Source organism: Halichoeres trimaculatus, unplaced genomic scaffold, assembly GCF_033239565.1.
Source record: "Halichoeres trimaculatus isolate MK-OKI-2021-1 unplaced genomic scaffold, fHalTri1.1 fHalTri1_scaffold_11, whole genome shotgun sequence".
Lineage (NCBI taxonomy): Eukaryota > Metazoa > Chordata > Actinopteri > Labriformes > Labridae > Halichoeres > Halichoeres trimaculatus.
This window is the reverse complement of record NW_027437189.1, coordinates 19582164-19601153: the sequence shown is the minus strand read 5'-3', so window position 1 is coordinate 19601153 and position 18990 is coordinate 19582164. Positions and strand designations below refer to the sequence as shown.

The window sequence follows — 18990 nt, the reverse complement described above, 5'->3', positions numbered from 1 at the left end:
TGGGCCACTTCTGATGTAGAAACATGGATTTGAGGAGACTGGGTGGTAGTGAAAGATGAAATGTGAATGCTCATTCAGGTTAAAATCACGTCTGAGGAACGTCTTTGACACTTTCTCCATTTTTAATTGCAGCAGACAGAGTTTCCTCTGCAGATGGCTACATTGATTCTCGACGTACAGTAATTGCTGATGGAAAACATCTTACATTCAATGTAGCAGGCGTAAACAAAGCATGGCAATCAGGTGGCGAAAAAACTGAGCCTTTAAGCCTGAAGCAGACAGCTGTTGTACTCCATAATAGCTGTTGAATTTCCATTGTTTGCATTGTTTAGCTGCTCAGTGACAGTTTAGGGAAATCGACTGAATCCTATTTTGCTTGACAGCACTGCAGGAACTGCATGGCAATGGCGTGTTGGTTTGTGCACACGCAACAGAAATCACCTAAAATAGCCTCTTCTGTCTGCTTTGATTCTGCTCGTCATCATATTATTCAGAACATGATTACTCACCATTGTGTGGTTGCTGCCAATTGCAGCCCTGTGGTTCTTGCCAAGGCTGTAATTCTATTAAACATGAAAGAATGCATTGTCCTGTTTCAGATTACATAGTATTTTATAGATTGTAGATTCATTTAAGGATGTAATAAGCTGGTTTACTGTCCTGTGCTGACCCTTTGACTAGATTTACGTGAACACATAATTGGGTTGTTAATCGATACAGGGACTCAGTGAGTGCTGCACAGATGCTGTTTGTTTACAAACTGACTTTAAGAATAGCTTCTGTGAGGTTTAATGCTGAGGGAAAGTGGAGTTCATTGCATAAATTAATATTGCTGTACATCGGTTAGAAGCATAATCCCCTCCTTATTGTTATTTTAAACTGTTTATTATAGAAGCGTTTGTTTTACATGTGTGATTACATTAACACATGACAAAGATGCATTTTAAATTGGAGTGGACAGTAATTGTATTATAATGGCAATGTTAGTAAATAACAATTATATCCTAAGAAATACTGTGATCATGATGCTGGTTTTATTTCTAATAAATTTATATCAGAGCTTTTGAAACAGATGAAGCTGTGCTCATACGAGCTTGTGCAGATGTTTGGCTGCAGCTCTCTGTTTAGAATGCTTCTCATGTTTGGTTTCATGAGGCTGTTCTGACTACTGTCCCCCCAGAGTGCCCTTAGTCGCTCTATGATGTTGTTTTCCTGGCTTTAGAGCTGGATTCAGGGCTCTCTTGTGCCCTTTGAATCTCTGAAGGCAATAGACCACCCACTGGTATGCCACGTGTCTGGGGAGCCGACAAGTGGTAATTATGCTTCAGATGATTTCTCTTTGGAGACGGGTCTCTGCCATCTCAGCCCTCTGTCCACAACTCTCTGTCCACAGCTCCAACAGCAGCTGTCAAAGCTGGGTAGACTCTTAGCCAATTGTGTGATGCAATTTTTTCCTCAGCTTGTTTGCTGTTGTTTTTTCTTTGGATTGTTTTTCTTTGTATATGAGAAAAAATATATATACAGTGCTTAAAAATGTATCGTACCACCATCCAGTGCAAGGGCTTTGGCTCTGCTGCTGTAAATTAACAGTTTATTTCTATATTTATTTTGTATGTTACTGTTATGTTTAACCCACTAGTATGAGGAAGCTCTTATTTTTTAAAATGTCATTTTTAACAGTAAAATAATTTTAGTGACAGTGATAAAATGTTATTATTTTTTATCAGATTAATAATTATGAAATATTTACAAAAGTCAGAAAAATTAAAGCACTGTTTTTTAAATTTATTGTTTTTTCTTTTTAATTGCTAAATTGATTATCCACTTTCATCCTGAGCAGAACACTTTGTTTTAGTGGTTTATATTATTTTTGATCAATGTTTGACTCCACATAGACTATGAGTGTGCTTAAATTTTGTAATAGAAATATAAAAAACACTAGGAAGTAGGGCTGGGCGATTATGGTAAAAATAAGAATCCCGATTATTTTAAGTGATATTGAAATCACAGTTAATATACCCAATTATTCATTTATTAAAAAACTTCAGTACTGATTTAAACACAACTTTAAAGAACCAGCAAGTGGCACATACAGTATTATTGATACACATAAGTCACACACTTGCTGGCTGTGGCTGCACATGGAACACAGAAGAGCTATGAAGCACAGGAACTTGCATACATCTACACTGTGTGGCATATTAACTGTTTTTCTTCGATTATATTGTTTTTATTATTGTCAGATGGCAAAATTAAAATCACAATTAAAATCCAATTAATTGTCCAGCCCTACTAGGAAGAAAGAATCTAAAATAAAAGACTTAATGATCCTGGATGGTTTATTGTTTTTATGACAGGTGGTCTTGTAATTTTTTTAAGCACTATATATATATATAAACAGCATATACCTGCTGCCTTGTTTCTCCTTATTTTTTCCTCATCTTTCACAGTTTTATGTGCAATTCTTTTGATGGCTGCAGATGTGGAAAAGTTTCTCCAAGACATCCTCAAGCTAAGATAAATACTACTCCGGGTGCAATGTGGGGAAAAAAACCTTCCTTCTTCCCAAAGATTCAATGCTGCCCCCAAACCAAGTCAGCATGGGTCAATGGAAAGACAGATTTAATTACATTCTGCCCGGCGATGTGCCTCCATCTCTCACCTGTTTGTGAGGCTTGAGGACAGCCTTTTTCCAGCTACAGCTGAGACTGAACTGGATCTTGACCAACGTTTCGAACGAGAGCTGGGGCTCAAAGCACTCAGCCCCATTTTATCACCGTATTCAAAGTCACTGTGGGTGGGCTGCGGCAGCTCTAAGATAACAGCCACTTATCTTCGGCGCTCTAGAGTTGTCAGAGAAAGAAGGTTTGATAAGAGTTGAAATGCGGACCTTATGTGGCTTGCATGGTAAATGGCCTCATGAAATAGTGCAGATAAGATTGGTTATTAAAAATCCCCATGCAGGAGACCTGATTTGTAATCTTAGCTAGAGCCATGCCTGCGCGCTAAAACGCTTCTCAAAATGTCGAGCTTGTTTTATTTGACACAGGTGTCAACTACAGTACGCCTCAAATGGCACTATCATATAGCAGCCAGCAGAGCGTCGTCTCTGAACACAGACGTTTTGTGTTATGAATACTAAACCAAAGGAGGAAGAAAGGGAGAGAGTGAGAGGAAGGTGTTACCAAACATGGAAGGTTTGGGGAATTAGAAAAAGAGGACAGGGAGGAAAAATATCCTCAGTGTTTTGAGGTGACCCTGCGTCTTGTAGCGAGACACCTGCGAGTTGGCCACTTGCCCAGCCTTAAATTGGCATCTAATCTCCTCAGCCTGCGTGTGGGCCCCTCGGGAATACCAGGAATGACAGGCTGTTTGTCTGGGATTGCATATGGCCCACCTCTTCCCTCCCTCTTTCTCAATCTCAGCCCCTTCCCCACACTTATACACACACATAAACACACACACACACATACACACACACATATACCTCCCACCCGACTTCTTTCTCACTGCACTCTGGCAATTTCCATCGCTGGTTCTAAAGAGATTTGAAATTGCCTTTGGTCCTGAAGCCTTGGCAATTAGCAATTAGTGGAGTGATTGTAGCAAGCCCTCCCTGCCTCCCTCATGCTTCCTTTTTAGCTGTGCAGCCGCTGCATCCTCCCCTGCCTGCTGCCTGTAGTGATGTATTACATGTATGTGTGTGTTTTAGTGCAGCCGAGGGTTTAATAGTCTATATGCTCGGTGCAGGCTGGTGTCTGTGTGTAGCTCTTGGTTATTCGTGATATTTGTTGTGTCAAAGACAGCCTCTTAAGGCCATGTATGTTGCATCAGAACATCTGCCTTGGTTTAATACGATGTGTTTGTTTATGCACTGCGCTGCTGACCCCAGCCATCCTTCTCTGTTCTCGTTGATGGCAGTGACAGCGAGGAGAAGCCACTGAAGGGCAGCAGATTGTGTTCCCTGAATGGAGATGACACGGCAGGGGACAGCGTCAGCAGAGACAGCCTGGTCGACTACGCAGACGGCGGAGGAGAATTCAATGAGGACGGTTCATTTATCGGAGAATATTCCGGACATAAGCACAGAGGCTCTGTTAGCGAGCCCAGCGGACCCAGTCCAGTCACTGCATAAAGCCGGGCTCTAGTTGAAACGGTCTACTTCAAATCCTTTCAAGATACTTTTTAAATTCAGCTTCTCTGGCATTAAGTGCTGATCGAATAGGAAAATAGGAGGGAATAAAAATGACTCAAATGTGCAGAAGTTTTTATAGCAGGCAGAACTTTGCCTGAGGACTGGAGAGAAATACTTCACCCATCATAAACACCAGTGTGAATACTGTGAGTCTCTGTACATACTGTGAGTGAATGATGTGTATTTTGTGAGTGTTTAATGATTTTAATAATAACAATAAAGTGTTTTTGTACCTATGAGGACAGAATGTATTCATTTTGCTCTTAGAAGAAAGGATGAATAATTGGCATGAAACACTTTTTTTTTTTGAAATATGAAACTAACTTCTGACAGCAGATGTGGTTTATTCAGTCATCACACAGAGCACAATGTTTATGTTGCTGACAAAAGACATAATGAAATGGAACAATTTATTTTTACAAGATCTTTTTTATGCCTATGTGATTGAGTTTTGGTCATTTTTGTAACAATAATAATTGCTTTTGAGCTAATTGCTGCTTTTATATTATACAGATATTCTTAATTTTCTATTTGTACATTCATATCCAAACAGTCAAATATCAAATATAATCATACTTTTGTTGGTAAGAGGGGGTAACAATATAAGATCAATATGTTTTGCTTTTAAGATGACCGCTGTGACAAGTACATAGCTGCATTTATCACTCAGATGTTTTCATGAATACATTTACTCAAACAGAAGCAGGTATACACAATCTATACCAGTATCATCAATTTTAAAGCTGATAGTGGCAGTCTGATCGCAATTATTTCCTTAATACAACTTTTCCAATACAAGCAACCAACAAACTGTTTCTTATCCACTTATTTATAAGTCTGTTCCTTTTCATGAAAGTGTAAAACTGGTGTCGTTTGTGAGGATGTTACTATGTTCGACTAGAACAACACCTTTGTCATTTGATGAATGGATGTAGATGAACATACATGACAATACCCATCTACATCTTACCTCTTACTCATCTGAAGAAGAAATCCCCGAGAGGAGGGGGTTGTACATTAATGATTACATTTTTCCAAACAGCCTACAACAAATGAATGTTGTCGACACTGCACACTTCATACTGCCTGCTGCTTTCAAACCTAGTTTGTAGTACGACTGTTCAATTGGGTCTGTTTTGTGCTGTGCTACCCTGGTTTACAGTATGGGAAATTGGAAGTATAGCTGATGGATTTTGTTTTTTTACATTTCCGACTTAATTGTAAATGTCGTGGGAACATCATTTTAATGATTTGTGGTACATGTTAAAATCAATTCATTTAGGAAAAAAAAAAACCAAAATCAACGGGGAATCATAGAGACTTAAGTGTGCCATGAATCAATCTGGTCCTGTCCAGGAGGCCAAGAAAAAGCATTTAAAAATAACATGTTTAAATAATCTTTTTAAATATTTTTTTTTGAATTAGTGGATTTCATCAGGCATATATCTAAAAGTGAGACTTTTTCAAGATCACTCGGAAAGTTGTCACTGTGCCTTTAATTTTCACTTTTACGAAACATCAAAAACTGGGAAACATCAGATTTTCTATAGTTACACCAACTGACATTTTTCCGACCACGTCTTTAACACATTGACTACAATGAATTGTGTAGAAGTGAACGCCTCTTTTACAAGAGGAACTGAGAAGATTTACAGGCGTTTCTTTCACATCACTTCCTTTCCATCTCATGGACAGTCTAACGTCACTGTTGTTGTGTTGTTGTTGACTCATTCCAGAGGGTAGTACTTGATAAAGTGACACTATCTGCATGAATATTATCACCCCACCTTTTTTCATTGACACATAATTTTTTTGCCCTCCACCTCTCAAACTGCAGCATCATTGACCTTGATATACTGGGCTGTCTGTGATTTTGTTGGGTTTCAGCCTGGGGATGATGTTAATAAGATCTTTGCTAAAGCAGTCATCACCAACTTGAAGTTTGGGCCAAGGTTATAATAGTTAACTAAAACGAAACTAAAAATGAAAACTAAAATTTAGAATACATTGCAGTTAACTTAACTAGAAAAGAAAACAATATAAATAAACAAAACAGTATCTTGTGTTCACAAAACTAACTGAAACTAACCAAAATTATAGACAAAATGTCTCTAGGTAACCTTTTTTGACAATATTAAAAATAGCCTTTAGGATTTAAATTAGTCCAACACATTTTCCCAACCAATGTTACGACAGTTTTCGGCAGTTGTCAGTGCCGTACGGCACCATCACAGCGACGTACTGGGACGTGCTTGTTTACTGCACTGACTGGCTGTGTGCTGTGCTGCGACAAAACGTAGAGGAGCAATAAATCAGAGCATCTGTAATAGTTTAATTTCATGTGAGTGTGACTTTAATAGTATTTGAGTCTGCCTTTATTGTTACAGAGTCCAAGTTTCTAATTATTAAAGCTCATGTTACATTGTTTTATATAATTTATGTTTAGCACCAGGCAGCAGCCAACAGTTCAGTATCAGCATTGACTGAGCAGTGAGCACTATGTTGGACTGGAGAATAAACTGTATTACAAAATATTTACTCTGACCTTTTTGAATCCTGCACCTGGTTAATAAGGTATGAAACAACTAAAACTAAACCGAAACTAAACTCAGAATAAACTTAAACAAACTTGTTGCAAAAATCAAAACTAAATAAAAACTAGAATGCCTGCTCTAAAACCTATTTAAAACTAAATTGTGATGGGAAAAAAATGTCAAAACTAACTAATTCTAAACTGTAGTGACAAATCCAAAAGTATTCTAACCTTGGTTTGGGCAAAGACTTGGCTACTTAACAGTCTCTCTTCATGCCTTGGTGATGTCAATACCCCACACTTGTAAGTCTGTTTGTTTTGGTTGTTTTTGAGGCCTACAAAACCTCTCATCCCCATGGCCTAATGACAGGTGAAGGTGGGCCTTAGTGCCACAGAAAGAGTATATGTAAGTGTTGTGGTGCTGGCATTTGAGAACTGTAGAAAGTTTACCAGAAACATCACAGAAGCTAAAGCGATGGAGGAAAGATTTTCTGAAGTTATGGCGTGGGATGACAGACCCACAGAGGGACAAGTCCAAGGATTTCACCAGCTTATGGCGTATTTGGAACAGACTCTGAAGTTGCTGCTACTCTGCAGACATATCCCTACCTGACCTGTCTGCACACATTCACAGTCTGATCGACAATGACGTCAGCAGCAGAAGTTTCTCCACCCAATGGTCAAAAGTTCCCAGTGGTCAAAAACTTCTGACGTCAGTGGCTGATTAAATATTTCAGTATAGAAAAAAATCATTTCATGCACAGGGGTGGTTTGATTTGAAGAAAAAAATAATCACAGTTGAAGGGTCAAAAACTTTTCTTTTGATGATTTGATTTCCAATATTCTTATGTCTGTCTTCACTTCTGTGTGTGCAGAAAGTACACATTTTAAAATACGAAAATGTCAAATAAAATCCACCACCAGAGCAGGTTTTTCCTTTTTTTTTTTTTCCCTTTTGTCGTTATTGGTTGTGGTTTTAAAATAGTCCACTTTGTGCACTGAGTATCCAGAACTGTTATTTCTGAATAAGTTCTTCCCTTTAAAGCTTTCTAAAGGTACAAAGAAGTCAAAGGAAGATTTTTCCCTCTCTTATTCAAGCAGTTCAAGACTTTTATCGTGTACCTTCAAACTGCAGGATATCACAGTGTGAATCATTCTACATCCCCTTAAAAAGATCAGACTGCTGGGCTGTTTCTAATCTTAAAATTGTTCATATTTAGCCTTCCTTCCCTGTCCTTTTGAGAACTCAGTGCAATGATTCATCAATTTTTATTTGCTCTCCTCCTGTAATTCGAAAAGCACTCGCTTACATTTTGAGCTCACAAGTAGAGATGTTTCTCCTCGAGACATGGAATGTTAATCCATAATAAAAGAGACGAAAAAACCCAGACTTAACGCTCAGCTACTTTCTAATTTATTCTGCAGTTTTTGTTTTCACAAAGTACGCACACAGTGTTAATGGAATGAAACAAACATGGCTGAATTAAGCCTGATATTCTCAAAGGTCAAACTGCAAATCCCTAAAAATATTTTTCTGTTATCTCTGTAACACATGCAGAGAAACCTCACATGCATAATACATGTTGCTGAAATATTCATCAAGGGTATAACTGAAATAAAGTCTGGATATGACCTGTTCAACAATCCCACTTAAACAGATGTAGAAGAGGATGCAGAACGGCCACTTTATATTAAATGTTTCATTGGAAAGAGGCACATCTTAGCATGTTGATCACAGGGTTCTTTACTGTAAACAAACTCCTCTGCAGGTCATGGAAAACAAGCAGACCCAGTGAGTTCTGTGAGGCTTTGTGGGAAATAAAAGAAGTTTTCACCCCAAACCCAAAAGAACATGTTCGTATGGAAGAAGTTTAATAATAGAATACAGCCAACACTGTTGTCAGTCTCTGCCCTCACTGGGAAATCTCTTTACCATTACTTGGTGCTGATAATTGGAGCTTTGAGACCAACCTCCAATTATTGACACCAAAAGCAGTGCTCACGCTCACCTTTAGTCTGTGATGGGAAAATATAGCACCCTTGATAAGGCAGATATACCGACTAACGAAGATGGGAGATGATAGACTCATCCGTCATTTGGCGGGAGCCTCTTTAAATCCCTCTAAAACAGCCCTGCTACCCCTCTGACTCACTCCAGGATTTCAGAGCTTTACAATATGAAAGCTCAAGAGGTTCAGAGAGAAGATTTATTTTTATATCACATTGCAGAAATTCCTGAAAAAAACCCAAATTAACGCTTCTCCCAGTACAAGATTTGTAAAATATGCACTTAGAGGAGTGCATTAATCCAAGAATGCCATGTGTCACAGTCAGTGCAGGGGGCTTCTAGAGAAACATGTGTGTTTTATTTCATCCATGTCCAAATCCCCCTCTTCAGTCACATGACTCCTTGCATATCTCCAAAACTCCTCTGAGGGCCTTATCTTGCGTTTTGAATCCACAGCCCCTGCAGCTATATAGGCCGTCTATAGCCTGGTGATTATGAACAGGCATTGTAGCCGTAATCAAACCAGACTCGGGATAGTGGAGTTGAAAAGCACTCCATGCCTCATGGCAAGATAAAGGTCATTTAAAGAGATAATCCCTGTATTGTCAGGGATTACGTCCTCATCCGTTTTAAAATTGCTTTCTCGGTGGAACGTTAAAACCTCTAAACAACAACAAAAGATTACTCCAGTCAAAGCTCCCCTGAGTGTCACAGAGGCAGCTCTGCTAAATCTATTTCGAGGACATGCAGGTGACCCTTTTGAAAAGTCATAATGGCGCTGTTTATGAACGAGCAAAGGTCAGGATGGTAACATGACTTGAATCCTTTGTTCGTCAAAGATGTTTCGCTCATGTTATCATTGGTGAGTGCTGCACACCCACAAAAAAACGAACAGACCCCGGCTCAGGGAGGATCACTCCTTTTCAGTCGATTTGATCGTTGCTGATATTTAGGCTAAGTGCCCTGGAAATTGCCTGGTTGGAGGGAATCGATAGCACACGCTGTGAGTTCAGCCCAGTGACCGCCACGGTAAACCAACTGAAGACACCGCAAGGACGAGACACTGAGTAAAAAATGTAGCACAGGGAGAAGATTTGCAGTTTTCTCAGGGTGCGAGATATTGAGTTTACGCTAGCCCGGTAAAGAAGGAGGTAACATGATGGCCATGAAGATCTCATCAATAATGAACAGGAGCCGAGTTCACGGAGAGGGGAGCTGTGACAGGTGTTGCGGAAGATGCTCTGGTGGAAGACCTTCCTTTTCTCAGCAGCTTTTTTGAAGGAAAGCAGTTAAAGCATTTTGCAGAGGAGTTGGTATCAGAGTTAAAGCAATGTCACGACTTCCTTTTTTTTAAGCAACAAACAGCCAGGCAAGCCTATTGAGAGCGACACATGCAAAAAAAACACCCTCTCTCAAGGACAAGCTGCGAGCACTTTACCAGAGGAAGGGGTGAAGGGTGGGTGGAGAAAATGGGGGCTGAGGATTGAAGGTTATCTGACTGCACGTTCCTCATTCAGCAACATCTCGGATGAAGAGGAGGCGCCGAGACAGTCGGCGCATAACCTTGACACACAATCCGAATGACAGCATTTTATCTTGCATATTCTTCCGATGGCCTTCGCTTCTTTGTCTGTATTTATTGAAGTGGATGTGGGATGAGTGCTCAGGCTTACCTTTTTATTGAAGCCCAGAGCAGACTAACAATAAGAAGACGCAGCTGCTGAGCAAGACTTCAATGTCTAGACACGCATTCGAGAGTTATTGGAAAAGTCTAAAATGTGTTTTTCTCAGCCTCTTTCACAGTCTCCCCAACCTGTTACTTTTATTGATTCCACTTTTAAAAATGTAATCACTCTAAATGCATCAATATCTCTAATAAAATTTGTCCCGGTCACAGCAACACTGCAAAGAACTCCCATTTAATTTTAGACCGAGGCGTCCCCCCCTTCCATTCCTCCTTTTGTCATCTCAACATGGTGCTAAACTCACCTTCTGCTGAAATTTAATTTGTCTCACTAGAATGCAAATGAAATGGGATGATTCTGCATACAGAGAATCCTTTTAGAGGGCTATTATTTCCCTGGTAAACTGCTTTAGATGCAAGCCCAGACACCCTCAAATGCCAGCCAGCAATTGAGTGGATGTTTGTGCAAGAGTGTGTGTGTGTGTGTCTAAGAGAGAGAGAAAGAGAGGGGTATGAGAAGAGCAGGAGGAGACAGAGACACTCAGCCATGGCAGAAACTAATGAGACATGCACTGGTAATATGATTACAAAGTCAGCCTGGCTATGTCAAAGACAAGAGGAGGGAGGGGGGGGGGGCTCCTGTGACAAAGTGGACACTGGGAAGCTCACTTGTTCTGTGTTTGCAGAACATCGCCGTTCCTGGGAGTGAGCGACCCTGTGTGTGGTCCATGCTCAAGTTTGTCATTCAAACGACAAAACACAAATTAACACCATGTCTTACAAACACTCAATGACTTGAAGCTGCTCAGGTGTGTGTGTGTGCATGTGTGTGCGTGTGTGTGTGTGTGCGTGTGTGCATCTTTCGGGGCCTTTTGAGGTCAAATCGTCCTGAGTTTGATCCAGGAAAGGATTTCTCCTCAACTACTGCTGGAGGATTAGATAAGAGGCTTGTAAGTGCCGTGTGGGTGGTGAATAATTCTCACCTTCCTTTCTTAGCCCAGGGCTGTCAAAGCAACAACTTGGCACCAGCCACAATCCATACACAATGTGTAAGTCTGCTCAAAGTCTCAGCAACGGAGTGGAAATATGTGAAAAATGGCATCCTGAAACTTGCACACAAAAACAGCTTGATCAAAATGACTCTCTTATTTGTTCCTGTTTGAACACTCCACCTGCTCACCTGAAGTGATGTTCTGAATGCTATTTTTAGGGCATCAAAATCCTCGTTAATAACGACTCAATTGGTCTATTTTAGAAATATCAGACTGCAAAGTGCTGCAGACTGTGTTCCTTTTCTTCTTTTTTTCTTTGCTGGCAGTAATAAGACTCTGCTATTGTACAAGAAGACCTGCCCTCAGAAGAGACAAACTGGGCCTGAATAACTTCCATGATGTTTGCTTTTATTCTAATAACTGTTAAGTACAAAGAAGAAGTTGGGTAGACATTAAGTGAGTGTGTATTTTCAGACTAATTAAATGGGTGATTTCGCTTTCCTGACATTCGTTAATAAGTAAGTGATGAGCAGCCTCGGATATCAAACAGGAGGGAGAGACACTTAAATGTCAATTTTTATTCCTCCAAAGCAATTCTTTTCCTATAAATTTGTTCCTGCGTTTCTGTTAGAACACCACTCCTGAATAATTCATGGTGCCTTCATTAAAACACCTCCATTTGCATAACACACAGGGCTGCATAAGATGCATTAGGGCTTTTGATCCTGGTGTGCATGTCAAATAATTTAACACAGAACTGGACCGTCAGAAAGAGCAGAAACACATGAGGGCTAAGTGTCTGAAAATAAACCTCACTCTGCTTAAAGTTGGTAATAAAAAATTATCCTGCAGAGATGGAAGTGGGTCAGGGTGAACCCCTTTGGTGCAATAACCCACTTGAAGAAGTAAATAAAGTATGATACAGGAGACATGATTCTGGGGGACATTAGTGCTTCTCTGGTGAAAATACAGCATCGTGATTTGTTATAAGAATTATTTTGACGAGGACAATGACAGTTGTTTGTCAGATTTTGTTATCCAGATGCATCTATAATGATGGAGCAAATTCTGTCATACTTTTTTTTTTTTTTGTCTTTTCACACCAGTTTGCATTCTAACCCAGCACACACTCATCTGCACATCCATCACATTTAAAATGCTTTCCAGGTTGTTCCTCCCAGGCTGCAGCAATCAGGCTAATGAGCACAGATTGAATGATAAAAGCCGCATGGGAAAGACAGGTGTAACCACAGGCGTTTGTGTCCAAAACACAGTTACAGCTGAACTTCATTAATAATGCTAGCTCCAACCGGGGATGTGTCAAATGTGAACTCGGTTGCCACCTGCTACACACACATACACACATACACACAAACACTCTCAAAAGACAGATGTTTAATCTTTGCGTGTCAAAATGTCTGTTGAGTATGTGACACTTCTTTCACCTGCTGTCATTAGTGTAAGTTTTGAGGGTTTTGTAAAACTTTTCTCTTTGTTAAAGGGTGGTAGCGCTTTAAGCTAACGTGTGTTTTGGGGTAGATAGATAATCCACGCTTTAAAGGGCAACTCCAGTTTTTTGACACCTGGACCTTATTTATAGGTGTGTGCATGCTCATATACTCACTCAGACAAACATTGTGCAGCTCGGAGTCCTTCAGAAGTTTAGATCCAACCGATTTTAGCCGTACTTAGCGGGGGCCACGGCAAGGGAGCTTCAGCGCGGGACATAATCTCTGCAAAATCGCTCATTTCAGCTATATTTTTTCATCCATCGCCAGTGTTATTATAAAGTCAGCTCCTCTTCTGTTGCCATGGGCTGTCACTGTCATAAATTACTTTTAGTGAAGCGTGTGTTCATTTTGTTATCAAATTGAGATCAGATCGAAACAAATTTCTTGGTTCAAGACAACTTTTTACTGGATACATCGCACTGAGGTGAGGAACTTAACAGTACAGTTATGTAGCGCTACAGTTTGAAACAAGACATCAAGCAAATATTGTAGCAGCCAGCTATATGTCAGTGACATCAGCAGCCTAGTGCTCCTACGTATTTGCAGGCTAACGTGACAACAAGTGAACACTGTCAGTTTGTAAGTAGTCAAGTAGCTGCTTATATTTAGTGCAGCTGGCAGCCTGCTGCTCTGAGACACGTGATGTGTAACATTAGTAAATCCTGGTTAGCTATGTCCTGCCAGTCATCTTCCAAGCAGAGCTAACATAACCTCACTCTTCATTTTATTGATAGACCCTCAAGTTTGAACAGACCACTGCAGAACAACTGCTATGTGTGGGTTGGAATGGACATTAGTACAAACAGCTTAGCCTGGGAGAAAGGCTAATTAGCCTTTAGCTCAGGCTGTATCACTCTCCAGTTCAGCTTTCTTCTGCTCTTCTGACCCTTTTTCTGTCTGACAGCCTTCTCACAGCACCTTTAAGGGTAAAAAAAAAAATCCCCTTTTCTCACACTTTTGTTTTAGAAAACTATTTATTAGCCTCTGCCTAAAACACTTTATTTTAGCTGCTGTCTCTTTAAGGCTCACATACCCCTTTCCTTTGATTGGTTAGACCCCTAAAGGCCGGTCAGGGGCAGAACTATGGGCAAACTTGATCTTTAAGTCCTGCTCCTCCAACATGTCATAAACCAGTTAATGAATCCTTATAAAATGGCCTCATCATTTCAGAGGTCTTATGAAGATCTCATTCAATGTTTTAGAACTAATCATTTTGAGCAGTTTACAGATGAGTTCAAGGATTTCTGCAACTTGTGAATATTTAGCAGTTTGAGATTTTGCACATTTAATTATTTTAAATCCATGTTTCAGTCATGGGAAAGTGTAATACTCTCAAAGGTGAGATTTGAGGGACAGAATTAGCTTTAGAATCAGTAGGCTTACATCAGTCAGCAAATGATGGAGAATCCACTGAGACTGGGGGCCTAGTCTGTACGCGTTTGCCATCTATGACAAGGACTAGGGCTGACTATGAAAACACCAGGCCAACCAGTGCCCCTGACAAAGCCTCACTGCCAAGTATTTGTCAGGGAAAATGGTCTAGAAGCTTAAACTACTGGGGTTATTGGAGGAAATGTCTGAAAGAATGAGTTGTATCTGTTTTCTTGGAACCGTAAATGTCTGTACATAGCTTCTAAGTACTCCAGAGTAAACTGTAACCTTCGGTAACACTTAACTTTAGAGCTCCGCAAATTTCATTGCACTTAGGTAATAATTAGTTTTTTCTTATTTCTTTGAAATTACCCCTGAAATTTCATGAGAATTTGGTAAAAATTAGCTCATAACTTCTGTCCAGATTTTGTTTTGCAGTGCACCTGTACTCGCAGTGTCTATCAAAGTCACGTAAGGCCAATTTACAACCCCACTTTTGGTGAATATCACATCTGAAGCCTTCAGGTGTATCCTGTAAAACAATATAGGCCTAATCATAGAGGTTTATCATTTTGCATGTGATCTCAATTATGTACATCTAAAAACTCGGTTCTAAAGAACTTGGTGAAATTAAATAACAGATAGCTAACTATCAACTGTTTACTGGGAAATTGAATTATTTACTCAACGTTTCAAAGGTAATTATCAGAGGAAACAATGAGCCTAACTTCTGTATTCAAGAATTAAGCAGCTATTTATTACCTGCTCCTCCAGAAATAGCAGAAACGTTGGGATACTTCTAAAAACATTCTGTGGTGGGTAGTGATTTAATTTCAAATAAATTATTTGCAAATTGTCACCTTCAATCTAGGGTAAATTTCAAAGAAACTGGAAAAACAACAGTAAACTACCAATTGTGACTTGTGACAATAAATTTGGACAATATTTCAAAGAAGGTATTGCCCGGCTTATGTTTAGCCAGGAGAAGGCCTAAGTCTGACTAGTAAAGCTGGGTTATTTAAGGAGTTTGCATGAGCGTAGCTTACATTTGTTTTAGTTAGTCCCACACTGTGAAGTCCTGGAGTAAGCTTCAGTGACAACACCTGCGTCAATTCTCATTAGCCTAAGTGGGAGCACAGCCTGTTAGCTTAACAGTGATTATAAAAACCTGGAATGGAACTGAGGGCAGCTTTACTGAAGGGAATTTTGACACCAAACATGAGTGAAGCCAGAAGAATGTTTTTAAAGAACTTTACTGAGTTTGAAAAAAATCTACTTAAATTAATTGTGGGAAATTATGCTGTCATTGAAAGTAAAGTCCACACTACTGCCATTGAACACAAGAAGAGGAGTACTTGGGATGCAAAGAGCCTCAAAGTGATCAGAATGGATCAAAAGGAAAGTCTAGGCTCAAGCAAAGTCCAAACTCCAATATGTCTTCTTTGTACATAGGAAAGCAGTCTCGGAAAGTCATTTCATCAATCTGATGTTCCAAATTCTCCATGCTCCCAAACTATTTGTGTGCTCCCTTTCACAAACTAAGGGCACTAAACTGAAGTTAAACCTGCCTCTTTGCAGGATTAATATAAACTTCAATTTAGTCCTGGAGTAGCTCTAATCCACCCTCTTGCAATTTGCTTTGTTTAATCCAGAACAGACTAAATCTATGACAATTTTAAGATTAATCTGTGCAAGTGAATTAAAGTTAGGCCAGCTCAAACTGCATTTCAGTCTTGGTCTTGGCTTAAGTCATGTCTGTGAAACCGGGCCTTTGTGTTAGTTTCAAAGAAATAAGAAAAAAAACTTTGTCTAATTATTACCTGAGTGTGATGAAATTTGCGGACCTCTAGCGTAAAGGGTTACCTAACCTTCTCACTATTGAGCTCAATGCTGGGGAACCATTCCCTTTGGGAATATGGACTCTAAAATCATATATTAGCAAATACTCTCATGCACTCTGAAGGGGTAAGTGTTTAAAAAATTCAATCTACATTAATAGCTTCAATTACTTCCTACTACAAGATGTACCCGACTGGTTTGTGGAGTTTTCTAAATTAATGACTCTGCTGGCCCATAAATTCAGCGTTTTATATTTCAAGCAACAGCACCTGATTTGGACTACTCATGCCTGCAGTGTGACCATGAATTAAGCTTCTTCATCAGAGAAATTCTTTTCAGATTGTCCTTTGTGCTTCCATTGTCTTCATTCAGAGGTTATGACAGAAAACTGGAAGGAAAGAGTGGGGGAAGACATGTAAAGAGTCATGTGTTGAATCTGAATCAAAGCTACCAGCCTTTAGTTTGCCTTTAGCTGTTTGATTAAACTACTGAGCTAAACTGACCCTCTGCACTGAATGTTCAACTTCCCTAATTCATCCCTTTTTGGCTTAAGCACAAGAGCAATGTTAAAGTCATAATATCCAATGTGGGTATGCACAAATGAGATGTTTTACCCCCATATTTTCTCATCCCTTTTACATTGCAATTTGTTGTGGAACAGCCAGAGAGCATAATGGATGAAAATTGTGAGTGGAGCTGTTGCAAAAGGCATCATTTGCCCAGTGACAATCAAACAATCGACTCTTAAATCCTGGTGGAACACGGACATGAAAGCCTGCACAGTCAGTTCTCTCAATCCCACTCAACACACTCTGATTACTGTAATGGCTTTTTCCTGCGTTACAGCATGAAAACAGTTGATCCTTATGTATGATGTGTACCATTACTGCAACACACATGCTCACTGGAGCACTTGCACAGATGGGTATTATGTGTTTACTGGGATTCTCACTCTCTGCCTTTATCACTATCTTTATTATAAGCATGTGATCTCCCCTCAAGGCACAGTTCAGGCTCGTCTGTCAGTGAGAGACTCTGGCATGTTGTGTACACAGGGAAAAAAATGTTCTGCATGGATCTCATTGCGTGGATAAACTTGAGTCATTGGTTGATTTGTCTGTAAGTTGTTGCTGCTTCCGGAAAAATATTTTTCAAACTTTTGGAACAAACCAAATTAATTAAACTCTTGAGCTAAATGGCAACGACTAGCAACAGTTGACTGGGAGTTAAAACGCACACACCATCTGATGCCTCTGATGATTCAGAGGATTTATTGTTCAGCAAAGCACTTTGGGATCTGGGGGATGCAAGAAAACACAAAATGTTCTGTTGCAATTATAAATTTGGTGCTTATCCAGGCAGTATGTTTTGTTTTATCAAACTTAAAAAGAAATATCACAAAAAGTGAAGCATGACTCCTTCAGTCCTCTGAAGTCACTACTCTGTGGAAGTGTCACCAACCGTGGAATCAGAGAGACAATTTTAGGGGTTGCATAAACAGTCACTTGTGAATTAATAAAATTCTTTTTTAAAGAAATAGTCGGTGTCACCTGTGTTTATGTCTTTAGTTGGTAGCAGGGTAATAAGCAGGATAAGTGCAGATAACACATCGGCTTTGTGTCTGCTGGGACTCTTATTTGAATAACCACCTGCTCTTTTCCCATTATCCTGCAGAAAAAAAACACATTCATTTGCATTTTACTTTCTCATTCCTCGTAAATAGAAACTTGACAACAAATATGAACTTCTTGTTAACCTGCAGTCTTTTTTTTTTTTTTTTTTAACCAAGCTGCATTCCAAATAGTGGCAACCAAACCGATTTTATAAAGAGGGTTTCAGTTAAACACTAACAATGTTTATTCTGGGCAAATATAGAAGACACATTCGCACATCCTATTCACAAGTTTTCTTGCACACTCGATTGCTTTAAAGAGATACCTGCTGTCAGACTCTGACTACAGATGGATGAAGTTTTTTTTCCCCTTTTGTTTTTAACCTTTTTTTTAAATCCATTTAGTAGCAGCCCAGGGATCACCCAGTCCCTGGAAGTCGACCTTTAAGGACCACAGCATAGTATCTGAGTAGATTATATGCTTCTATTTATGTATCTGCGTCAAGAAGTTGATCAAGAATAACTATATTTAAATAACTGCCAGTCACTCCTGAATCTGACTTTTTTTCCTGCAAACAGCCAATACACACCCGCAGGCCACTTTATCAGGTACACCTTGCTAGTACCAGGTTGGACCCCCTTTTGCCTTCAGAACTGCCTTAATCCTTGGTGGCATAGACTCAACTAGGTACTGAAAACATTCCTCTGAGGGTTTGGTCCATATTGTCATGATAGCATCACACAGTTACTGCAGATTTGTCGGCTGAACATCCATGATGAGAATCTCCCATTCCACCACATCCCAAAGGTGCTCTAATGGACTGAGATCTGGGGACTATGGAGGGCATTTGAGTACAGTGAACTCATCGTCATGTTGAAGAAACCAGTCTGAGATGATTCCAGCTTTATGACATGGAGCGTTATCCTGCTGGAAGTAGCCATCAGAAGATGGGTACACTGTGCTCATAAAGGGATGGACATGGTCAGCAACAATACTCAGGTAGGCTGTGGACTTGAAACCATGCTCACTCGGTACTGAGGGGCACAAAGTGAGCCAAGAAAATATCCCCCTCACTATTACACCACCACCAGAAGCCTGAACCGTTGATACAAGGCAGGATGGATCCATGCTTTCATGTTGTTGACGCCAAATTCTGAGCCTACCATCAGAATGTCCCAGCAGAAATCCAGACTCATCAGACCACACAACGTTTTTCCAATCTTTCATTGTCCAGTTTTGGTGAG

The 18990-nt window shown here is 39.8% G+C and overlaps 1 protein-coding gene across 9 annotated transcripts in view; it reads left to right on the top strand.

The window, feature by feature from the left end:
* chl1a (cell adhesion molecule L1-like a) overlaps window positions 1-4406 on the top strand; it is a 77854-nt gene extending 73448 nt beyond the window's left edge. For 7 of the 9 annotated variants that reach the window (XM_074680550.1, XM_074680558.1, XM_074680557.1 and 4 more), the window contains one exon: window positions 3922-4406. In XM_074680550.1, coding sequence (XP_074536651.1) covers window positions 3922-4135 — 214 coding nt within the window. In that variant the 3' untranslated portion in view covers window positions 4136-4406. The remainder of the gene's footprint in view (window positions 1-3921) is intronic. The other 2 variants (XM_074680556.1, XM_074680555.1) reach the window with 1 other exon arrangement.
* The last annotated feature ends 14584 nt before the right edge of the window (window positions 4407-18990 follow it).